Source organism: Epinephelus moara, chromosome 16 (assembly GCF_006386435.1).
Source record: "Epinephelus moara isolate mb chromosome 16, YSFRI_EMoa_1.0, whole genome shotgun sequence".
NCBI classification, from domain to species: Eukaryota; Metazoa; Chordata; class Actinopteri; order Perciformes; family Serranidae; genus Epinephelus; species Epinephelus moara.
In genome coordinates, this window is record NC_065521.1 from 35,775,049 (window position 1) to 35,800,917 (window position 25,869).

Here is a 25,869-nt window from a genome sequence, read left to right on the forward strand (position 1 = left end):
GGTCAAAGTTCAGTGCGTAATGCTATGAGAATGTATTATGTCCTGACTATATGCATACTGCATGCAACAGGATGTACTTTTTAAAGGCAGCTGCAGTACCTACTAAAAGTAAAAAGAAAAAGTATGCAATTTGGAACGCACCCTCTATTAGCCTAGATACTAATTGTCTAAATCAGTGGTTCCCAACTGGTGTGTCGTGGTCCAAAAGTGGGTCTCCGGTCCATTTTTAATTTTTAAGTAGAGTGAATTTTTGGCACAAAGCTTTTTATTTTGAAGTCCCATTTCCTGCTGTAGAGTGAGTGAATAACGGACAGCTACTTGACAGAGAGAGCAAACTAGCTCGATGACATGGCCAAACACAGTTATGACACTGCATATAATAAACTGTGTGGACCTTGAACTAATGACTAAGGACAAATCTGGACCCATGGCTGCACCAGAGCTGACAGTGAAAGCAAACAAATCTGTCCACGAACTGCTAAATTCTGTATTTTATTCCGAGACTTTTACTTTTTTGGATTTGGCACTCATAACTAACCAGCAAGGGAGATTGAAGACTAGCCACTGCTGTCGAGGTTTGGCAGAATTTCGAGGAAAAGGCGCCAGGCAAAAGATATATTACGCACATTTTAGTTGTTGAAATGTTAAAACATTTTTTTTACTCGGTATACAGGCCTCACATTTTTACGATGGGAGAATGTAAGAATTTCTTTAGGCCTACAACACTGATAAATAAAAGTTAAAATGTTAAAAAACAAACAAAATATCGTAGTCATTTCCACATATTTTTTTTTTGTCAAATCCACAGGGAGCCACTGGAGAGGGGCTAAAGAGCCACATGTCTGGTATACATTTTAATATAGGCTATAAGCTCTTATGAGTCTTTATAATATAGTTGCATATATTTAACATTCAGTATGTTTACGCACACATTAGTAGGCCTAATCAATCTGCAATTTCAGCTTTAACCTGTTTTCAGAAGCGTCCATGTAAGGTTAAGGAATTAGAAGAAACCCATTTAACACGGTGTTAGTCCTGCAGGGTTGACACAGGTTGCTCTGTTATTTGGGTGGTGGGGGTTGTTAGCTGACAAAAAGCTGACAAGACTGGCATTTCAAAGTAAAATGCATGTTGCACTTGTGTCACCTTTTCGTGTGTACGGCATACTGAACTGGGATGCGTTTTGCATACTTCATGGGTTCTGTGGCGGAGAGAGTTGTCAAGCCAACAATACTATGCACAAAAAACATGTCGAGCAATGCCGGGTGTAATTATTGAAATTATTAAAACTAAATTAGAGACTTGATTGCATTTGTCAAGATCCTCTATGCTGTATATTCTCATCCCAAATATTTTAGCCTGCTGGCAGATCGAGCAGACATATCCTCCTACGGTGGATTTCTATCTCGACTCTCTCGGTGAGAAAATCCTCAACATACTTGAGACATATTCCAATTCAGCTCTGTCTCAATGGTGTCATAGGAGGGTGTGCCAGAGAGCAGCACTGAATCCTGAATAATCTGTGCAGAGACAGACTTGCCATATGTATCCGCTACTACTGCTGTCTGCCGGTTGCAAAGAGCAAATCTTCAGAGCACATTTTGTAGGATGGGAGACGGCCAAAGCTTTGTACTGACCCATGCTCTATCTGAGCGTGGATCCAGTGAGATTTTGTATTTGTGAGTGGCCTTCCATACTGAAGGCCCTTGCTCTTCTCAAGCCTTTTAGTGAAAGATAACAGATATGTGGCACTGCATTAAAGCCAGACAACAGCTTCTTGCTTATTTTAAGTTGACGATACGTCTACACATAAAAACAACTTCCTTTTTTCTTTGGTGCCTCTCTGATCACTCAGTTGCAGCATGTTTTCCAGTTCTGACGGTGAAGCCGCTCTGGTGGTACCTTGGAGCAGATGCTGTATGTGATTCTTAATTGGGCGAAGCGAATGATTACAGATACCTGTGCAGCTCATATAAAACAGTGTCTACATGCAGAATTATAGGTACAGATGGAAATGGCAAATACTACAGATCCACTCCTGCGTTCCTTTGGGAGAGATGATGTTCCACCTTATGCATTACACTCAGAGGCTCCAAGCCAGCTCCATCTCTGTGGACCCACCGTGTTCATTCCCATTGAATTTTCCATATGGGGGTTTCTGGGCAGTAGCACTCCTCTCTTGATCTGATGTACAGCAAGTTCCATACTCTCTTGTTATATCCTTATAATCAAGTGCACTACTGTATTATTTGTATGGGCTTCAAAGTGGTATTTTGCTTCGGTTGAACTTTTTTGCTTTTTTTTTCCCTCACAGTCAACCACTGATATCAGCTACCCCAGGGATCCATAGTCAGCACTCATATTCAGGCTTTTCTCTGTCTCTCCCTTTACTTGCCCATTCCCTAGTATCCTCACCCACAGTTCTATAAATATGAAAGAATGTTGTTTTCTACTTGTAATGTGTTTTCAAGCGAAATTGCGCCACAAATAAATGCAGTATTTTTCTGATACCTTTAGTGAAAGTATTTACATTCAATCCACACACATTAAAACTGAATAATGCTGCAGATTCACTTGCACATGCTTCAACATTACCTGGATTAAGTAACTCTGCATCCGAGCTTTGCAGTGTTACAGTCCATAAATGCATTAGACGTGTGGTATATACAAAAGATTAGATGCTCAGCGTCTGTGTGAAGGGGAGACAGGAATAACCTAAACTTTAGTGGCAACTAGAGACAGGAAAAGCTCATATTGTTGGCTTGCTGTGCTTTATACGCATGGTGAAATATTTCCTCGATGACACAGGCTTACATAAGTCTATCCACCCTATGAAATGAACCGTACACCTTTTCCACGCAGATTTTTTAGCTGTCGATGCATCTGGTATTTATTTTTTTGCACTGGTACTATAGCATAGTCTCTGGAAAATGTTCCTCTGTCATTTCGCTATGACTGACAATCAGTCATTTAAACTCACTGTTAATGATAAGATTCTTGCTTAGACTGTCCTCATTTTTAATGTAAATTACTGGAATTATTGCCACATAAGCCTATATCTCATTTTCTAATATTAAAAAAACCACCCAGAGACGATAATAGGATTTTTCATGATATTATGAATTCAACATGTGTTTGTCTCCCCAAACAAATATAATTTGTTCACATTTAAGCCATCTGCATATTTGAGCAGGAAGAAAGCAATGGAATGAGATGAACATTTGAATGCATCCATGCATGAGGGCATCTTTAAACCTTACTGTTTTATAATGGTTGTGAACCGTTTGTGAAATGTAAATTATAGATTGAACGACATACATTATGATGTAAGCGTTGGGCCTGGTAATTGTAATTATTTCCCTGAATAATATACCACATTCTAGCGTGCAGCACACAGATTCCCATACCAAATCCCCATACACTTTAAAATCACTCAAGGGTGTTTATTGTGTCTAAATAATGAATAGACACAGCCTTTACAAGTTGACAGTGAAAAATTTCTGGTGAGCTCCCTTGATAGAATGCATTTCACAGTAAAATAATTTAGCCGAGCACAAAATAAAATGTATGCAATACTCTCTCCTTAAATTAATTTCCTAATTCAGTTGGGGATAGTTATTTTACAGTCAGCGTTTTGCTGCAGAGAGACTGATAGACTGATAAAGAGGGAGATGAGCAAGTCAATAAGGTATAAGCCCTGTACTAAATATTCTGTTTTGTTTTGCTCTTGTTCTAGATGAACATGGACATTTGAAAATATACCTGCCCAAGAAGCTGCTTGAATGTCTACCAAAATGCACCTCGCTGCCAAAGGAGAGACACCGGTGGAACACTAATGAGGTAAGGCCACTGCTTCTTAACACTTTCTACTCAGTCCATCCCTTTGCAAAGGTACCTTTCCATTACGGATGTTCCTGACGACTTATTTCCCTGACGGTTACACAGAAGTTTAAACCTAGAGAAGTAAGTCCCAAACTTGTGATGTCATAGGATAGAGAGTCTGGAGCTGCTCAATGGATAATGAATGGGAGACTGATTTTGTGTACCCATAGAATGTATATATATGTATTTTAAATATATACCCAAATGAGCTGTATTCTATTGTGGTGCTGTCAGTATACTCAGAACATTCCCCTCGGTACTCACTGTCATAGAAAGTGCAGCTCCAGACTGTATACCCCATGACATCACAAATTTAAGGTTTAACACTCAAATTTTGAATTTGGCAAAAGGTTGTTCATGTTTACTAATATTTTTGGACTGTCTCAGACTATAGGAATAGGATGTATGAATTTTTAAAAATGGGTGTAGTTCCCCTTTAATTTTCTTTCCATTGACTGATTAATTGACTAATCGTTGCACCTCTATAGGGGATTGCTGAGAAAGGCTAGCACCAGCCGCTTGCTCTCCTCGCAGGTTAACGTCCACACACCTGTGCTGAATGCAGTTGTGCATTGCTCTGGTTGTCACATGCCAGTTTATTCTGACACAGCCTACATACAACCTTATTTCCATTTTGTGGCAAATTTAAAATACTGCCGAAATACGCTGTTTTACGAGATGTCATCTTTGTCCTGCTTTTCATCTTGGTACCTGCAGGGCAGGTTGACCAGGCCAGTGTTTTTTTCTTCCCCCCTTTTTTCACAGCAGTGTTAACAGTAGTAGCTAATGTGTGCTCGAATTTTATAAAGCAACATTCGATGAGAGAATGAACATAAAATCTTGGTGCAAATTATGTCATAATTTAAATAAAGTAGTAAAACAATAATAATTTTGATATTAAGTTAACCTGACTAGTATTGCTGGTGTCAACTAGTGAGTGTGGCAAAGTTGAATCGACTATAGTTGCCTAATCGTGCATATCTCTCCTCCATAAGACATGTTGTTCTTCCAGCCTTTTTACAGACTGATTTTTAAGCGGTGTTAACTCTCGGAAAATCAGCATAGCATTAGGTTTCCTGATGCACCAAAATATTGCTATGGAAAAAAACAAAAACATTTTCTTAACTGCTCTGGTTACTTAAATATGTCAGATTTTAGGTTTAGTTTATTCTCTAACATTCCCTTTTCAGATTACAGCAGTTGGTCAGTTCAGCGTGAAATTTATTTTTTTCTTATTACATTTTACATTTCTTATCTATAATTTTAAAGAAGTTTTAAACCTTCAGAAACATCTGTGAGCACCTCACCTTTGCAATAATTTAAGTTAAATGATTTCAATACTTTAGCTGCATCACGATTTTTTTTCCCTAGAATGGAGAATTCATTGCCACTGGGCTTTGCTTGGATAGTCTGACTTTAATCATGGTGTATGCTCTTAGGTTCAACATAAGACTAACCCACAACGTAAACAAAAACCTCCTCTCTTTTCCTCTGTCTTCACATTTAAACAGAGACGGTTGTAAAGTGTCTGTCTCATCTTGCAGTTTATGTTTGCTTTGGATTTGCCAATACTCATTCTGTAAGGAAACCCTGTCGGGCATGTATCGAAGGTTAAAGTCAATTGCATGTTGAGTCTTATTCACAAACCTTCACCGCCGCTGTATTTAGCAAGCATTATGAGGGGGGCTCTTGATGTGAACGTAAACAGTGTTTAACATTGGTGCTGTGAAAGCTCAAGGTGTCTCGCATTTCACATTTGCATCACATTAGGGAAGATAACGCACCACTTTACATTTTCTCTCTTGAAAATCAAATCCAAAAACGCTTTGCTTTTGTTAAAAGATGTAACAGATGCCCTTTGCTATGATTTTCCTTTTTCTTTTCCTTAAAGGCTTAAAGGATGTTTGAATTATTTTTTAGCACATCATCATTGACTTAATAGAAACGTTGTTTTGTTTGATGTTTGTGGTGTTTCACGTGTTAAAAAATATGTTTTAGATATGAAAGTGTAGTCTCCTGGGAAAGTGAACTGCAGAATTACTTTCTGCTGAATAAACTTTAATCTACTACAGCCATGTGGTAGACACATTATATGTTTCTAGTATTTTATATAGCAATTTTCTAAATGCAAGAAGAAACTGGAATACATCCCAAAACAGTCTTCATGATCAATACATATGCATAATAACTGATTCACTCTTGGATTATTTTATAGCGTGTACCAACATGACCTTTTAAAGTGGGGTTGTGTGAGGTACTTATCCATAGTTAGTGTATTACCTACACTAGATGTCTGTTGGCACGCCCTCAATTTGGAGAAGCAGGCAGGAGCACTGCCACAGAATCTAAGCAATGTGCTGCTGTGGATGGGGGGCAGAAACAAATGGTATTTTAGCCACCTACAAAAATTAATGTCAGTGTAAGTGTGCTCTATATTTAGAATATTTTCACTGCTTCATCTTGCTGTCAGACAGCGACTTCCAACACTGAAGTGAAGCCGTTATATTGCTTTTGTCAAAGCCAGACTCCACTAAGAAATACATTCATTTAACATAGCTTAACGCAGGAGCTGTTGGTCTACCACCGCTTCAATCTGTTTGTTTGTGTGTGTCCTTGGAGTTTAAAAGGGTTAGCTTGAATTCACCAAGGTCACACATAACATAAACAAACTAAGTGATCGAGGTAGCGGTAGACCAGCAGCTCCTGTGTTAAGACAGCTAAAAATACTGCTTTAGTAAATGGTATCTGGTGGCTTTGACGATAGCATAGATGGGGAACTGAAGCTGTTCACGGCTTCCTCATTGGAAAGGGCTGTCTGCGGCAAGGTAAAGCGCTGAAAATATTGACAATATAACGTACACTTAAACTCTTAATGATTCTTTTTTAGGTGGGATTTTTCTTTAGGTGGCTAAAATATGTTTTGCTGCTGCCCCCATCCACAGCAGCACATTTCTTAGCTTCTGTGGCGGCACCCCAGCCTGCTTCTCCAGATTGGGGGCATGCCAACCGACATCTACTGTATGTAATACACTGACCGGGGATAAGTACCTCATACAACCCCACTTCAAAAGATCCAGACTATCCCTTTAAGTCTTAAACATGATACTGTATTTCCCTAGCAGGGACTTACTGTATGTTGCTTCATTTGCCTCAGAACTCATTTGCCAACCTGCTCTTCTTCTCAGGGGACAGGTTGATGAGTTCATCTCTTTTGTTTCCTCTGATGATAGATAGGAAAGCTGGTTGTTCTTTTCCAAGAATAACTGGTAGTAATTAGCCCTAAATACACACCATGACAAATCTTAAAACCAATATGCAAAAATCAACCATCCATGCTTTTGATTAACACATTGTGACCATATAAATATAGTCATCTGCAGTGATGAAAGTTAATTGACTGAAAAACAACCAGATGATAAGGCACCAGACAGGCTCGTTTCTAAGGAACAGGATATTCAAAAAGACAATCTGTCATTGACATACAGTTAAATATTATTTTGCACCGACTCCATGTAGCCAATATATTTTAGAAAATAGATGAAGGGTTTCATTTATCTGTGGTAAAGATGTGGATCTGTAGAAGCAGGCAAAATAACGGTGGTGATTACCACAGCAAGAAATACACATATCCTCACACTGTACATCAATTGCAGTCTCCATCCAAGCCTCCATCTGTCATATCTTTGCTCACTAGCACGGCCCTAGTTATGAAAAAAATGTATAACGCTTGTGTGTTTCTAATTGGCTGATGTTGTAACTTGTTTGCCCTGTCTGACCTGCATTGTGCTGCTAGCAGTCTAAATTAATTAACATGACTTTGAAATTGATCTCAAAATGTAAGTCTAAGCATTTGCTGGGTATAAATGCTGTCGGCTACAGTTGTTAGCATGTCTTGTCATTTATTACCAGATTTAATCATAACAGACATATTTCAGCAATAGCACCACGTTGTTGTGTTATTGGGATGCAGATTCTGCTGTGGATGTTTGGTGGACTGATAGGACATTGGAAAGGACTGGCAAATAATAAAAAAAGAGAGACGGCTTTGGTGGTGATTTGGTATGCATGCCAGTAGTGTTTTCCAGGGTTGAAGAGAGCAAGGCGACCTTTCCTAAAATCAAGGACGTTTCTTTTTTGTGCAGACCATGCAAATCAGAGTGTTTGTGCCTCATTGGTAGCAGACAGGCAGGAAGGGAGGGATCAGAGAGGCTCTTGTCGGTGCAATTGTGTGACTCTTAGTGAAAGTGACACCTCATCAATTCTGTGCATATTTCTGGCACCAGCTCAGCATGCTTAATGCGCTAATTTCCCACTTTTTACGTTTAAGGAATCTCAGACGTCTGGAAGGTTAGAGCTGCTAATGTTCTTTTGATATTATGTATTTTGCCCATACAGCCTTGGTGCTTTATGTTTGAAAACTATTGTTTGTTGATGTGGTGGGCTTTCAGGTAAGATAATATAGATTCTCCAGCAGACATATATATATCAGATGTCTGCTTTCATGTGCATAATAGATACATCAGATGTATTAGTCAGTAATTGGTTGCTGTTGTAGTCAAAGCTGGGGCAGGCAGAAATCTGAAAATACAAGGAAAAAAGGCAGATTTTTATTTATTTATTTTTTTTTAATACACCCTTCTCATGCAGCTACCTTCTCTCTCCCTTCTCTGTCCTAAGCCCCTCCCACCAGATGGCTATGGGCATATGCACATGCTTCATACAGTAAACCAATGTTTCCCATACACTAATTTATTGAATGCTATTTCATTGCACAGTTGCACACAGCACATTCACTCAGCCCTTCCTGGCCCCCTGCTCTTTCTTTCAGTTTATCAGACCTCAAATCAGACAAGAGATAGCTAGCTAGCCACGCCATGGTCTTTCCGCCTCGCTCCCTGCCGCTGTGGACTGCTTCCTGGGGATGAGATCAGGCAGCAGCTTGGGAGATAGACCTTTGTTCAGCAGCTGTAGCTGCTCAAAGTTGGCCAGCGCAAACCCCTCAGTGCCTGGTGTCACAGAGGGCTGGTGGCCGGCAGCACCAGGTCTAACCTATGTAACAGCAGCAACAGAATGTTTGCTGATTCAGCGGGGGTTCAGGGCTGTCCTGTCCCCTGGTGCTGGAGTTTGCACTGGCTGGATTCAGGTTGCTGTTTCCACTGCCTGGGGGTTTGTCTCTGGAGCTGTTGCCTGCTCTCCTTGAATGAGCTGGTCTGTAGCGGTAGGTAGTGAGGTGAAGGACACACTGTTATTCGAGGCTCTAAGCCAGCATTAGCTACATAAACATGAACTTGAAGCTGCAGCCGTGAGACTTTGGTTCCGATAAGTCTGTCTTCCTTTTTGAGTTGCTTTGCAGTAAGGGCAGTTGTTGCCAGTGCTGGAATAGCAACCTTCTCTACTGGAGTCTCTCCTGCTGAATCACAATTCCACTTAAAGGACATGCACCAGGCCCCCAGGAAAGCAGCTCAGCCATGCAGCTAATTTTTCCTAGTGGCCACTAGCGGTATTGTAGCAAAAAAAAAAAGATGTCTGTCAAACTGTTAACAGGACACTTCAAACTGCAAACAAGGTCAATTATGACTTCTGTTGTAAATTTTTGACCACTGAGGTCTTATATTTGTAAAACTTTCCTCAAGCCAAATAAAGCGATTTAAATATCTATGATGTCATCACAATGTAAAGCCTATGAGCTGAGTGGGAACTCGTGGGTGGGACAGGCGGGAGAAATACTACTGTGCAAATTCAGTTGGCTGCATATTGTAGAAGTAAACCCTGGAGCTAACAACTTCCTTGGCATATTTGCCAGGCTGGCAACTCTGTTGGAATAAATAGGTGCCATTTTGCCATCCACTGTCTGGGTACTATTAAAATCTATGAGGTGCACGGGCATATGCATTTGTAGAACAGCCAATAGGAATGCTGCTCTTTGAAATGGCCTGTGATTGGCCAAAGTCTCTCGTCACAGGTGAGGTGTAGAAGTCTTGTGTTCTCTCAAACCATTTGAATTACACTATGCTCAAAGTTTATTATGGGATGTTTGCCCAATGATGCCAACATTGAACTGCCTACCCCAGCTTATAGTTTAACAATCATAATTCTTATTCTTTTCCCTTGCCGCCCACTTTTTGCCTTGTTACATTGTTTGCATCTTGTTCAAATCTGTGATAATTCAGTTTCATTCAAGAAGAGGAACACTTCATTTTACTTTTGGTGGAAATGACTCAGGATACAACTTGCTGCTTGGAAACTTTAATCTGGAAGGAGAGTGAGTGGGGGCTGTGGTGTTGCTGGTGAAGTGAAGTGAAGCTAATGCAGAACTATTCATTTCTATCTCATTCTCATGATTCCCCTGTGTAGTTTCATGAGAAGAAGGTGTGCAGGAATACATTTCAAGCATTTACTGGAAAATTAGATAAACCAATCGAATCAAAATTCAGGGGAGGGGATGGGAGTTTAGAGGGTTGAATGGTACTCTCGTCATTGAATCATGAGCAGCGTGCAAGGTACGGATATGCTACCAGCCTTCAAATTATCAATGGGAGAGAAGTACCTGGCAGTGCTTGAGAATTTATAGAGGAAAAAAAACAAGGTATTATTGAAAGAAAGACAAAGGAGGTCATGATTGGAATAAAAAAATGTGCGGAAATTATCTAACATTTCTTTCTCACATGTGAAAATGAGACAAGCCCACTTTATAGTGGGTAAGTTGCAAACAAGAAACCTTCCACAAAGTCTATATTTACCTTGTTTGTGTCACTGCTCTTTCAGCCATTGATGTCCCCGATGTCTCTCAGGTGAGACAGATAGGAACAAATCTTCACAGAATTCCTCTCAGGTCTGCAGCCGAGTGCTATTGTCTGCTCGGTGCTCTGGCACGATGACCTCTATTTTGCTAGACATTTCGGTTGAGATTAGAATCTTTTTAAAGAAGGACATCTCACACAGGAACGGCTTTAGGCTTATATCCCTTTCAAGATCAAACACAGTCAGCCTGATGTTTGGTTACGCTGGCATGAAGGTTGCACGACTTGAGATGTGCTGGAGAATTGCAATTTTACCAGCGCTATTTTCAGGATGGACTTCTTGCTCTTTGGTTCACTTTAGAGCTCTGATTCAGGCTGTGTATTATTATAGGAGTCAAAGCAAGTGTATCATCCGTTGGGAAACTACCAGTCAAAGAAAGGAGCTGATTTTATTTAGGCTTGACTTTTCTGCTATTCAGTTTGAGTTTGCCCCTTAACTGTGTACTTCTGTAGCAGCTCTTATGGGCATAGCGTTTGAGTGACAGCATTTATGAGTTGCTACTAGAGTCCTGAGGACAAGAGCGAGCCATATTTTCTCTGCAGCAACATGCTGGATTAGACGCTTCAGTGTTAGCCTCCTTGCAGACATAAACCTTGCTGACTTTTAACAAGTGGCTCAAATGTGTGACATTACAGAGCATTGACAAACAGAGAAAATTTGCCAATTCTGGAGAGGCGACTATTCCTAGTCACTCAGTCTTAAAAAGCAGAGGCAGAGAGGGGTACAGCATGAAGCCTTGGTTGAGGGAGGACATTGGGCCTAAGCTGGTGTGACACCCTCAGCCTTTAATGAACGGCACAACGCTCTGAGTACTGTGAGCTCCCACTTGGCTTAGAGGGGACTGCTTCTGAACTGGTGCTGAACCAAAACAGACAAGAGAGCATCAGCTCAGGCCTCCACCGGCCTGCTACACATTTAATGCCCCTGTCGTCAGGAATAATCCTCTCTGCCTCACGCCACCGCCAGCAGCAGCACAGCATGGTGCCTACATGCAATATGCCGCCGCTCAGGACAGAGCAGGAGCACCAGTAGAAACACTTAGTGGACTCACCGGGCAGCGGCTCTAACAGACAGGGAAGCAACAATCAGAAACCACAACAAATGAAATTAAAGGCGAGATCGGATAAACCCGAGAGACTGTCAGTAACACTGTAAGATAGGTGCTACATTGATAAGCACAATTGGATGCAGTGTGGTGCAGTCATTCACTCCTTATCTCTGACTAAAATATAATTTGTGTTAACTCACTCCATGCCACTGTGTTATCTTGGATCCTGCTGTTAACAATTTAATGCAACAATACACACTCTAGAATACAATTATGGGGGGAGATGAATATTTTTTAATCATTCATCTTTTTCTTTGGAAACAGTAATGACTCATTTTTTAAATATAAAATATGAAAGGACAACATTAACAATGAAAAGGTCGTTCTTGACTATTGAATTTCAGTTCACCATGGTACCTCTTGAATGTAACGCCATTCAGGTGTCTAGTTTTCTCTGGCCAGCAGTATACTTTGAATCGGAATGAAATTTAGTTTGTAAACACCAAGCTTCACTTTTGACTTGCTGAACTTGCTGCAGATTTTGTTTAATGTCTATCCCCTTTTACACTACATTTACAATACAATACATTTTTATGCTCCACGCCGGCGATGGCCGTGGTCAAAGGCATTATGTTTTCGGGTTGTCTGTCCGTCCCATTCTCATGAATGCGATATCTCAAGGAGGCCTTTGAGGGTTTCTTCAAATTTGGCACAATTGTCAACGGTGGGCTCAAGGATGACTGATTCTTTTTTGGTGGTCAAAGGTCAAGGTCACTGTGACCTTGTTTCTGTCTCATTCTTGTGAATCTGATATTCTAAAAAAAAAAGAAGCCTTGAAGGAATTTCTTCAGATTTGGCACAGATATCAATTTCGGGCTCAAGAATGAACTGATTAGTTTTTGGTGGTCAAAGGTTAAGGTCACTGTGACCTTGCGTACGTGTCATTCTCGTGAACACAATATCTCGAGAACACCTTTAGGGAATTTCTTTAAATTGGCACAACACTCTACCTGGACTCCAGGATGAACTGATAAGAATTTGGTGGTCTAAAGTCAAAGGTCACTGTGACCTTGCCATCATCTCATTCTCATAAATGTATTAATTTAAGAAGGCCTAAAGGAAATTTTCTCAAAGTTGGCACAAACATCCACTTGGACTCAAGGATGAACTGATTATATTTTGGTAGTCAAAGGTCACCATGACCTCACAAAACATGTGTTTAGCCAAATATGTAGCTTCTTTGTAGCAGCATCTATATTTAAAACATTGTCAACTGTCGTGGCTTCATGTGAGTCTGGATAGACAGATAGATGTAAACTGCAACTTAACTGGTTTGCAGAGGTGTACAAGCGTGATGCGGTAATTTTAGTTTTAAATGTAAGTCCTTTGGACCACGTGTTTCCAGTTTACTTCTTCTTCTCCTCTGAGCATGTCTTTTCCAACTGTGCTTTAAAACAGAATTTAGCACAGGAAATTGGTTAGCGGAGGTGGTAAGTGCTGAAACCCCCCTCTTCCCCTAGTCTGATTACACCGATTGATGATACAAGTCCAGCTGGTTAATAGGAACTCTAAGCTAAACAGCAAATTGCTGCTCTGATTAATCTCTACAAAGCAAATGTACAATGCCGTCTGAATAAGACAGACCTGACGCAACTAATCCTGTTATTAAAGTAGTTACTAGATGACAGAAATAATCACCTCACTCATTAAATACATGTCCTTTGCCGCTTGGTTTCCCCGAAGCTTAGTAAACCTAATATTATATTCCATAAAAATATAATAATATCTTCTGGCATTAGTTTAGATGCACTTTATTTCAGGCAAGGGGGGGGTGCCCCCACTACAAAAAACACTGCGGTAAACCCTGTGCAACCTCTTCAATTTGTTGTGTGTGTTATTAGATAGACAGACCTCAAGTTGTAGTGAGTATACCTGAATTTATTTATAGCACAGTATTCAACACCAGCTCAGCCATTACAAACAAAACAAATTAGATTTTGTGTGAAGTGCACAGCAGGCCTAAGACTTTGGCTTGAACCTCCCGGTGCAAAAGCTGGAGCATCCCTTTTGGAATATGCTGACCTCATTAAAACACTGTCTGGATAAAAACTTTCTCCTATGGATTAGAAGGGCTCCTATTAGAGATATCTGACTACCTTGGACAAATTGCCAGGTGTTTGACTCTCTGTTGCCAGCTCTGATACATTCCTGTCATCACGCTTCCAGACCTGAACTGTCAGTGTTGTTTTTATGGACGTCAGAGCTCGGAGAATTCACCTAATCGAACACAAGGTCATGCTTGATTAAATGTTTATCTTCATTTGAGCTCCTTGCCATGCATGGCTTTCTCTGTGGAGAGTAATTAAAATGACTCCCACCAATTGCAAATGTTTACAGAAATGTTCATTAGCTTCTCTGGGGCAATCAGTGGAAATTAAAGGTCATGTTTGTCCATCTATCTGTTTGTTTGTTTATCTGTTTGTTTTTTATTGTTGTTGCTTGTCTTTTACACATTCTGGGTTAGATGCACACCATGTTTCTTCAGTAACAGGTACCGAGAACACGTCAATGAATAGAGTAGGAGCAGCAGGGTATCCTGTGGGGATCCTTCTTAACCAAGGTTCAGATTTTATTTATATCAGCTCTTCATTGAACTACTCAGTTGAGGTTTCGATGGCAAAATGCCTGCACAATTTATTCTGGCTGCTCAGAGAGCACAGTTATTCAGCCGCAGTGTTGCAGTGACAACTTTTCACTATTTCTTTTCAAAGTGTTTTTAATAGCAACACCCAGGCTAATTTATGTCTATGTGTTCAGTCTGTGTGGAGCGATCATATACTTTCATCTTACTGTAGTTTCCACTCAATTACAGTTTACTTGATATATATATTTTTTTTCATCATTTGGCTGGTGGAAGTAGAAGACAGGAAGATAAGGAATTGGTAGAGTTTCTGTGGATGGCTGACTTCATAGTAACTTCCTGTGAGCTTGATAGCTTTACTGATTGCTAGTGTTGTAGCTTACTGTGAGGTGTCAATTGCGAGGCTACGGTGTAGTCAGGCAGTTGTAATAGGAACCCACCAGTTAGGTCATTGAGGGGGTCTTGCATGCTACAGGGACCCTTTGCTTTTTCCTCTGGATGTGCACATCAAGGCAGGGGTCCTCTGAAGACAGGGGTACCCACTCAAAATTGCATGACCTCTATTGTAGCTGATACAGGTCACTCTGTCTCCTGTGGGAAGCCTCTAAATTGAACCCAGCTTGTGTCTTCGATTTCTTTCCAGCTCCCTCTTCCTCTGGTCACCCTCCTTTACTCTTATCTTCTGTCTCTTTCCCTTTTCCCTCATGTGTTCACTGAGCTGCAAAGCTATTCAGGTATAGACGGAAAGATTTCTACCTTTTCTCTCTGAATTGCTGGGTCAGGATTTTTCTGTGCGGAACCATTTTGTAATGGAGTTTAACTTTATTTACTAGATAAAGGAAAATGAGTTCTGCGTTTGATGTGTGCGTCTATGCTTCAATAAACTGTTATATTGTTCCATATACAGTAGATGTTCATATGAGTGAATACCTCTGTTCTGCCAGCCATGACTGGGATTGAATGGCAGGAATCTGCATTATCATATTCACTTTCATGATCCACTCTGTAATCTAAGTAGCTTCTTAGACGTTTTAAGAGCATATTTGCAAGCCGATATGATTTTTTAAGTGGATCTTTGTATAGAATATAGCAGAAATAGGACCAAGATATTGTTTTGCAAGTCACAAAGATGTCTCAAGTCTTGTGCTCAAGTCGCAAGTCAAGTTCCAAGTCCTAACCTTTGAGTTTTAAGTCCTTAACAAGTCATAATGTGCATAATCCTCTTTAAATGCTCTTTAAAATTTGTATTTGTTTATTAAAACAAGTTTGTTGCAAGTTGTTGAGTCTCCAGCTGTAATTTTTGATTATTGATTTTGCATACTGCAATTTGTTTTTTGTGTACCACGTGTACACCAACAAAATGACATTTTGTACTATTTTTTCCAGTTGGCGCTCAGTAATGTAACGTTAGTTCTTTATGGTTCTCTCCTGCAACTTGACCAGATGCTGTCAGACTGGTTCCAGCAAAGTGGAACTGGGGAATTAAGTGTCGACTTGCTGAGAATGAAAAGAGTTATTGTGAGTTGATTCTAGAAATGAAAGGAAATGAATTGATTCATGGCACACTCTCTAAATGTCATAGTTTTTAATCTTTTGGCTTTGGGGGAAGGTATCAAGTATTCTCGAGTTAAAAGGCTTAAGTCCAAGTGAAGTCACGAGTAGGGGTGGGTATTGCTCTTTGATACCAACCAAAATAACCCAGTACCAAGTAGTATCACAGCTTCTTTTGTCAAACAATACCTAATTTCAATCCTGTTTGTACCAAGATCTAGAAGAAAAAAACTATAGAGACTATTTGTATAGTTTTGCTTGCAGCCTATCACACGTGTTCTTTGATTTAATGGGACGTGTAAATTGCCCCACTACTGCAGCAGCTACAACACATACAGTCTGTGGTTTGGAGCGCTTTGTGTTTGACGGAGTTGGCAGTGAAGCGTGCCGAGATGCCACCAAAACATTTGAAAATATGGTGGCATTTTATGCAACTGAATGCTTCCGTTCACATGATTGATATAGAATGAAGCAGGAAAAAAGCTATCAAATTAAGTACTCCATTGGTATCATATTGGTCATGGTGTCGTGATTTTTTAAAACAATACCAAGACCTTGTCACAAGTCATTGGTGTTGCTAAAGTTCAAGTGGATTTGGAAGTTGTTGTTTAGTTGAGTCTGTAGTTATCAAATTTGTGGCTCCACATCTCTGCAACATAGTGTGTTTTTCCACTGGTGGCGCTTGAGATACTGAGCACGTCTAATCTCTTCAGCTGGTGGAGAGTTTGTCCATAATCAGTTTGGATGACAATGGTTTTTGGCTTAATTAGGGACGGTGCTCTGGTGGCATTCATGTATATAAACCTTCTTAATCAAGGTATCTCCTCTTCTCTTTGGGATTTAGCAGATCTGTTCAGCCTGCTCCTGCTGCACTCATAACTTTGTTCATTCCTAAAATAACTTCCTTAAATTTCTCAGATAATGTGATATTCAAAAAAAGGCTTTATTGTATAAAAAGAACATAATTTGTATGATTTCTTTTACTTTTTTATCTCCAGCAGCAATTAACAGATATGAAATTAACAACAAGCAGCCTCTAACCATTTAAATAGAGAAGGAATTACAGGAAATTGGCCAAAATGAAAACAAAAAGGAAACCAAATTGGGGCTTGGAGGGAAATCTGCTGCTCACAGAGGAGGTACATCAGAGAAAACATATAATAAAAGGGGAATTTAGTACCACATTGACAAGAGTAGACAAGTAGAGATGCATGGAAAGAGATTGCAAACAAAATTAATGCCAGCTTTACTCTTGTCGTTTGTACCCTGTGGAATACAGAAAAAAAAGCGTGGTTTAACATTTTGTCAGAAGGGTGTCAGGAGATTGTGGCATACAAGAAGGCCGCTGTTGCAACTGGTAAGCTATAAAATGACTCTATTCTGAATTATGCATATTACTTTGGATAACGTATTGTTCATGACCACTGCTATATTGTTCAGCGAGTGTGCTTAATGCTTTGGGACCGCCGCCTGTACAATCAAGTGTTTCAGGCTGACACTGCATCTTAGGAAACAACGTGAGAGAAGAGAAAGACACAGTTTGATGCTCTGCAGTGTATCTCAGGTAGAGTAGCCTTTGTAGGGAATAAAGTTTTATACCCCTACACCAGACTGTAAGGAGGCAACAATATAGATAATGTTAAATGACATAGACACAATAAATGGCACAGTGTAGTGAGAAATATACAGGTGAGTGACTGTACTTAATGTACTCAGTATGTCACCTGACTGATCTGCTAATAATTTCACATCTATATTTCCAAACCTGTCCTGTGATGATGATGATGTTATCTGGCAGAGATAGCTAATTATCGACCTGATATAGATGTTCAGGAAAGAAATGTGTATGAGAAGTATGACAGCTTTTTTTAAGAGCATATGTCGACCTTCATTTCATATCAACAGTTTAATATGTGTAGTAAACTCCAGGCTTGACATGATTTCGATTCTGAATCAGAAATTGAAAGAAACAAGCTTTCAGTTTCGATCCAAAGAAATCAAAAGCAGGGAATCAAAAGCAGGATCTGCAAAGTATTTTTTTCTCTTCACCTCCACCTACATTTGTGCATCTTAAGAAAAAGAAGACAACACCTTTTGAGACTCCAAGGCCATGGAAATAACAGAAACAGAACTGTAAAATCCTCCTGCTTCACTGAAGTCACTGCAGTGGCAACATTTTGGCTTCCCTGTGAATTATGTAAACAACAAATGCGTTGTTGACAAAGAAACTACAGTTTGACGGCTGCGCTAGTGAGGTGAAAGTGAAGCATTTGATGGCTTTTTGCAGGTGAGGTAGCTCACTTTGTGTTCTCAATTTACTGTTTATCATTTTAAAGTCTGCTTAAAGCAAAAATAAATATGTGTAATGAGTTAGTCACACCACAGATGTTTATTCATGTGTTTATTTGATTGAGAGAGCCAAGAGAGCTTGTGGGACGTAGTGAACTCTACGCTCACACACTGACACTGATGCTATGCGCTCTAACTTTAGTATTAACGTAGTTTTTATATAGAAGGGGGGGTTCTGTTAATGACGGCTGCAGTGCATCTTCGAGCCCTGATTTCAGGCCTGCCCAAAAAATTCTGGTCAGAGAAAGGGTGAAAAACAGTCTAACTCCACAAGTCTACACAGTTCTCAGTCTTTTCACATGTTTTCAGAAAGTATTTTTTAACATGTAGAATGTGTTTGGAAAGAAATTGATTTTGCTTTATCCAGACTTTAAAAACATATGACCTAAATATGACAATATGACCTCAGTGTGGTACATTCTTAAAAGATCTGGCAGCTATAGCACACTTGATACCATGTAAACTATCTTTTTTCCCCCTCTTTATTTATTAGTTTACATATTTTACAAAACATGGATTTTAAAAGTACAGGAAAAAACATGTTTTTGTTTTTCACCCCCTGAGAACAAACAGTCAGATAAAATCCAGTATGAAATAATAATGCGCTCCCATTAAAAAAAACAACAACAAAAAATAGACAAAGTGTGTGTATGTGCGCACACACATGCCTGCAATTTAGTATTAAAATTCTACAGCAGATGTTAAGGAACAACAGTACTGGAACCTTGTAGCTGTTCAAGTATGAAGGGTTGCCATACACTGCTAAAACTGTCCTTGGGTCCTTGTAAAGCGAACCTTATCTTTTCTAGCTTCAAAAATTGTAATGTATCTCTGACCCAGTGTTTAAAGAAGAGGGGGAGGGGTCGCCCCCTACCAGTTAATTAATATAGTAATATCTTTTTAATTAAGAAAATGTTAATCACATTTGTCAGCGTGTGAAACCTATCATCGGTCGATCTTTGCAAATCAAGACTTGATCGTCTAATAACGTCTTAGCCTTCAGTGCTAAAAAGAAGTTGATGCACCCCCAGGATTTGGATCGACGCCTCTGACAGTCTTTATAAGGTTTCATTTTAAGGTTACAATGGGTCGTATTTATTTCAAGGCCATTGTTTCTGATTGCATTATACTGTATTGTATGATGTCCCTGGCATTTTGTCCCCTGTGGTTACTGACCGGATTGGATATACATTTTAAGCACCCTCACATCCCCTCTAAATAGTTCTGATGGAGTACATCCATCTTAACAAACACCATCTCGGTTGAACTCCTTTTGGAAATCTCCAATAACACTGTTCCTTTGCTGGGCTGAGCCCGGGCTGAGTTCATATTCGGGATGCCTGCCCTTTCGGTTATATTTTTGTTGTCCATTTTTAGATGTTCTAAGTTGTTTCGTAACGCTTCATGTAGCTCAGTATTTGTTCGGCTCTACTGCTTGTCCCATTTTGTATTTCACCAAGGTTAAACAACAGCTCTGGCCAGCAGAAGAACACCATGTATCTTTTTATTTTTGTTGAGAGAGTGAAAGCAGGGAGAGAGGCTACTTCAACGATTCCTCAGAGGAAAGAGCATCTTTTTTTAGTTGTATCAAAGGAGCACATCATTTCCACACTATAACATGTTAGGATGGAGTTGAGTTCGGAAGATACTTCATCTGGCACCGGATGGAGGAGGCTGCCCTGACTGAGAGTGGATGTTTCACAGACGTTCTCCAGGAAATCCCTTTGACTGTTCTTTGGACTCAGTAGGAGGCCTGGCGTTTGGGTAATCACTGAAGGCCACATGGGTTCTTCTGATTCACGGCATCCTTCCTGCTTACCCCACTCACTTTCTTTGGTCCATCTCTCTCTATCTCCGTCTCTCTCTTGCTGTCTCTCTTGTTGTGTGTTGGTCTTTGATCTCTAAAGGTCCTTGAGAATGAGGAGCCAGCAACAACAGCAGGCTGGGATTCTCTGTGGGCCTGTTTGGATCCCAGCCCATCATGCCCTTTTCTATCTGATGGACAGCTCCAGGCATGGCAGTGCCTCTATAGCCCTGCTGCATTAGGCCTTCATCTGATTAAACCCTCTCTCATTGTCAAAGGCGGGGAACTAGAACTAGGGCTATCATTGACCTTGTTTGTAAGCAGCAGGGACGGCCTTAAAATGCAAGCATTTTCTTACATTTAATCATCCTTTAATGTCTTTAATAATATTTTTTTTCTCGCTAAACCACAGTAGCTGTTAAGATGATGTCTGCAGCACTTCCCAGTTTTGGGGAAAACTGTGTTTAATGGAGCCACACGCTGTCCTTCTTATATTTTTTATTTTTAGCTCTCTCACTGCATGTGCTAAAGCATTTATAAAATTTGCAGACGAGGAACCTGAGCATTTGGCAGGTTGACACGACTGTGGATGCACAGCTGACTGGGCTGTCATTTTCTCTTGTATAAAACCTGGCTCTTCCATCTAGAAGCAAGGGTGACTAAATAACAAGGTGTTTGCATCAAATCAGAGATTCTTCAAGTAAGAAGTCAAGTCTTATTTCCAGAAATTGTACTGCAGCTTGAATACGTCCTATTTTCTAATTGATTAACTGCAGGAACTAAAATTATTTTAAAGCACAATTCTTTTATAATATAGTGAAATACTAAAACAACAACCTTAGTAAAATAAACTATACTTAAAACTTTAAAAATATGCTTGTTTGCACATGCAGACCTGCAAACACAAAATTCTTATTTGATTCTGGTGATACAAGGGCTATGGTTAGAGTATATATTTTACATTGCAACATTAATCCAGCATAGGTCGCTCTGACCTTTTGGGTTTATTTCAGTGAATCACAGTATCAAAGGTTATTCCCCATAAGTTCATTGTTTTTTTCTTATCAAAGCTGCCCATTCAGGCAGCTTGTAGGATCCTGGTCCAGCAGGATTCAGACGTCCTTTTGGTTGGATGTCCTTGAGCCCTTTGTTCATCCGGGCAGTATGTGAAGTCCCTTTTCTCTTCGAGATGTTTACACATCAATAAAACCGGCTGAATTTGAAAAATAAAGCTGACAAGGACATAATGATCCATCCCACAGGTCCCAGATCCAGGACTGAGCAAGTTCTTAAAAACCTTTTTAGCACGGATAAAGTTGCAGAATAAGGATCTCTCAGTAGGTTTGTCTTCTAACGGCTTTTTAAAGTGATAGGTCATTCTGTTATTTTTCAACGATCCCTGCTTCTTTGAAGTCATTCGGAGAACAGAAACGACAGAAGGCACGTTGTGCTCTTCTTCTGTTTTTTGCTCAAGTCACCTGAATGTTTAAAAGTTAGCTTCTTTGCAGGAGTGTCTCAAATCCAGCAAAGAAATGATTTCCACAATAAGCTTACAGCTAATAAAATTTGAGGACAAAACAGTTTTGCAGAGTGAATTGTACTAAGTGTGGAAGAAAGTGGACACTGAAATGATGAGTGACAGCAGATTGAGGTGTTTATTTTATTGCTCTGCTCTCTCCTTTGATTATATTCTGTACAAGTGCATTTTTCTATCTTTTGAGTGAGCGAGATGTGCAGTTTTTATTTGAAAAGTATCTCTGGCAGGCAAGTTTTATGGAGTTGCTGCAGGGGAGCTGATTGTGAGCTACTCAGTAGCAGGTACTACAAAGTGGAGCAGTAGTACAAATTGTAGTACAGTGTATGGTTTCTGCTGCTGCTTGTGCTACGCTGAGAGCAAAGTGGAATCAGAAACAGCCTTAAAAAGATGACATAAACCTCCCAATTGATATGAGAGAGTTTTTAATTAAAGAATTACATCGACATGATTTTTACGTTAAATATTTCCGGTGCAGTACCTCAAGATATGCGGCTTGTTTAATCCCCTATATTTCAGAGCTTGTAAAGCACTGAACCTGAAACTCACTTGAATGAATGTACATTACAGATAGCCAATGTGTCTGACACAGCACTCTGATTCCCATGTGCTTAGCTGTGGCTTTTAGTACCTTCCCTGACCAGTGACAGTAGTTTGAGCTGTCTTTTTCATCTTTTTATCTTAACCCTTTATACTATAGGATTTCCTTTGGCATAATTGAATGTCCCGTCTACGTCCACAGTTTGTGGATCAGAATAGTTGTAGCTTCATACAGTGATTTAAAGGAGATTGTTGCTTGTAGGACTGTCACAATAATTACATTATAGGCTTATCGTACAATATATGGACATGACCCCGGTCATTTTGCTGACCTTGATATTGCTTGTTGTGTTTACCTGCGTGTTTGTTTATAGGGGTGTACACCACCAGTTTCATCATGATACGATATTATATCGATTTTTCCGACAACAATACAATATTTGCCGATATTACAAAGTCTGCCATGATGCAGTTTCAATTTGATGCGATTTAGGGGCTTGCGATTGATATGAGACAATATAAAAGCCCCATTTAACACAATCTGTTACAGAAGGTGCTGCCACTCCTTTCTTTTTTACTTTTGGCCTTAAAAGATAAAAACAACACATGAATAATAAATGCAGTAAAGTTTACTTTAAACTGACTCACACATAAAACAGTACATGGGATACGTTAACCTTCGCGATTTTCTCTCAGAGAGACTTTTCTAAAAGAAATGTTTTCATTTTAACCCAAAACATGATTTTTTTCATTAAACTTGAGGGCTTTCTGGCGTAAAGCCCTGAAGGAAAACTTCTCCAAACAGCCATAAAACATGAATTAACCACCACATATTTTAACAAAAGTATCAAATTCAGCTCAGTAATAACTGTCAGGGTTCATGGATAAAACAGTTGCTTTTTTGCCTGTGATCCAGTAGTAGCTTAAGTGTGTATACTTTGCATAAATTAGCCTAGTGGCTAGCAGACTTTTTTCCCTCTTCTCATAGCTTAACAGATTACATGTACAGTTATTATTTTTTGGATTGTTGGATTGTGGATCATTGAATCAATATATTGATCCAGATCGATGGATCATTACACCCCTGCTTATTAAAATAACAATGTAATTAACATTTTAGCCAACATAATGCCAGAATAAACAGCACTGTTATAAGACGTGGGTGCAGCAATTCCCCTTATTTTTCTCTTCATCCCCGCTTACTTGCACGAGTCCAAATTCAACCAAAATAACACTTTAGACGACACAATGTAGCTTACCGGTAGCCTGCAGCTTTACTTTTGTAGTGTAAGAGGCACAGTCCTGATAGCTGTTATATTGCCAACCCCTGGCAACCAGCCAAGAGGTCCGTCATTTGTATTTTTACCCTCCAACAAGTTCATCTGCCACTCCGTAAATCCACCAGCAAACCGCCCTGCTCCCAGGCTGTCCATCCCCAGGAGCTGACTGCAGCACACAGGCCAGATTATGGCGGTTACTGTGGTGTTCCCAAAGCTTTATTATTAGTTGCAAGAGACCTGACTTGGTTTTGTCTTGTATATATTAACAGTTGTTAATTAATTTTTAAAAAAATATGTTAAATATTTTTTTCATACTCCATTTCTTAAGTCTGAATATTTTTAAGCATTAAAAGTTATTTGCTCTTTGAAAGGGTGTACTTGCATTATTATGCTATATTATTATCATTGTATCAGTGGCGTAAAATGGTCTCAAAATGACAGTAATATTGTTTAATTTAATTATATCTGGGACGATATATCGTTCAACAGAAGTAGTTATCGTGACAGGCCTTGTTGTTTGAATCCTTCATGCTAGTTGGTGTGATTTTTTTGTGAAAGACAGCAGCGTTTGCTCTACAGCTTGAACCTAAAAGGTTGAGGTGTCAACACAGTGTCTTTCGAGAGTCCATAAATACCTGTCCTCCTCCCCTCCCCTTTCCTCCACTCCCCTAAAGCCTGTCCTTTAGCAGAACCTTGAAGCACCATTGAAATTCTGCACTGCCTTTTGAAATCTCTGTTGATGAGGCAACATGGACCCACAGTGGCTCTGCTGTTCTCCCACTGCAGGATATTTTTCAAAGTCATGTTTATATACTATAAGTAGAAAGGAGTGAAAGTGCTTTGATGGTATCTAACAATAAAAATGCTTAGAAATCTCCTCTGGACTGGAGGCATGAATGCTTCTGCTGGGCTGTGTTTCTCCCATGACGTTCGTTTTCTCAATAGGACACGCTGGCAACAGTTTTCTGTGCATCTCATGCATTTCACGTGGTGACACTGGGGATATATTATATGTAACCAATGATGCGGGACTCAGTGATGCAAAACATACTAATTGCAAGTTTAGAATGGTAAAGTACGCAAAGATATTTGAGCAGTGTTGTCTCGTATGCAGAATGTTTGTATGTAACTAGTCAGCCCCGTCTTTTAGAAATTATGTTTATATACAACTAATTTGAAACAGCAAATACATTTTTGAGAGGGATGTAATGCCGAGCAAATTGCGTTTTCTGTTGACATAATGAGTAAATGTTGCTAATTAAAGTTCTTGGCAAGCCACAAAGATGTTGGTACTGAACGTATCAGCACTGACAATGAAATTTTGTTTGGCAATCTTGCAATACACTGTCCAACTGTAGGGACGACAGCATCATTTTCCTATTATTACCTTTTTATTATAATTTGACAAAATCATGATCTCTCCCTAACCTTAACCAATTTGCTTTTTTTGCCCAAACCTAACCACAGACAAGAGTCTGGACGTGACTCCTGGATTCTGGTGTCATAGTCCTGCACTTTGTACAAGTATATCCACCAGAGCTGGTTATTGGTATTTGATACCTTTTAGGTATTGACTGAAATTATTATTTTCCTCACCGGCAAAATGCCCAATGAATGTTTAGATTTTACCAATCACTCAATAAATTGCTATTGTATTTTTTGGCTGGTGAGTGAAGCAAATCTACCAGCCACTTGCATATTTTACCAGCATTTTGCTAGTGGGTGATGCTAATTTTTTTGTACTCTGTCCAGTACCAGGTAGTATCGAAACTTTTCCAGTTAAACAAACACTCATTCACTCCTTTTTGTACCCTGATCTAGAAAACAATGAGTATTTGTATGGTTTTAGTTGCAGTCAATCACTGACATCTAATTGGACCACTACCACAATAGCTACAACCCTTGAGGTCTGTGGTGTGTTGAAGTCAAGCGTGGTGTATTTGACCGAGTTTGGCAGTTCAGCATATCGAAATGCCACCAAAGCATTTGAAAGTATGGATAAACTAAACCCTGTGGCGTCTATTGGCATTTTACGCAAGTGAATGCTTCCACTCACATGGTGGGTATCGAACACAGATTGTATAAAATAATGGACATAAACACCGTGATGTCACCCATTGGTCTGTGGACTACCGTTTTAAAGCCTTGAGTTCAATATTTCAGCTGTCGCCATCTTGGCTTTTAGGAGCCAGAAGTGACCATATATGGATGAGAGGGTGGTGATGCCTTGAAGTCAGCCTGTCACACAAGCGGCCTGTCCTTAATGATGCTTAACTTAAAGGGCCAGTGTGTAATATTTGGCATGGTTTATTGTCAATCTGAATCTGAATATTCTGCCCATTAATATGTTTATACAAGTGTATAATCGCTACAAAATAAAATTCGTTTGGTTTTCGTAGCCTTATAATTATGCTTTTATATATATATATATATATATAT

General features: G+C 39.6%; 1 protein-coding gene across 1 annotated transcript in view; it reads left to right on the forward strand.

The window, feature by feature from the left end:
- camta1a (calmodulin binding transcription activator 1a) overlaps positions 1–25,869 on the forward strand; it is a 929,980-nt gene that overhangs the window by 15,353 nt on the left and 888,758 nt on the right. The window contains exon 3 of the mRNA XM_050064291.1: positions 3,737–3,840. Within this exon, the coding sequence (XP_049920248.1) occupies positions 3,737–3,840 (104 nt within the window). The remainder of the gene's footprint in view (positions 1–3,736; positions 3,841–25,869) is intronic.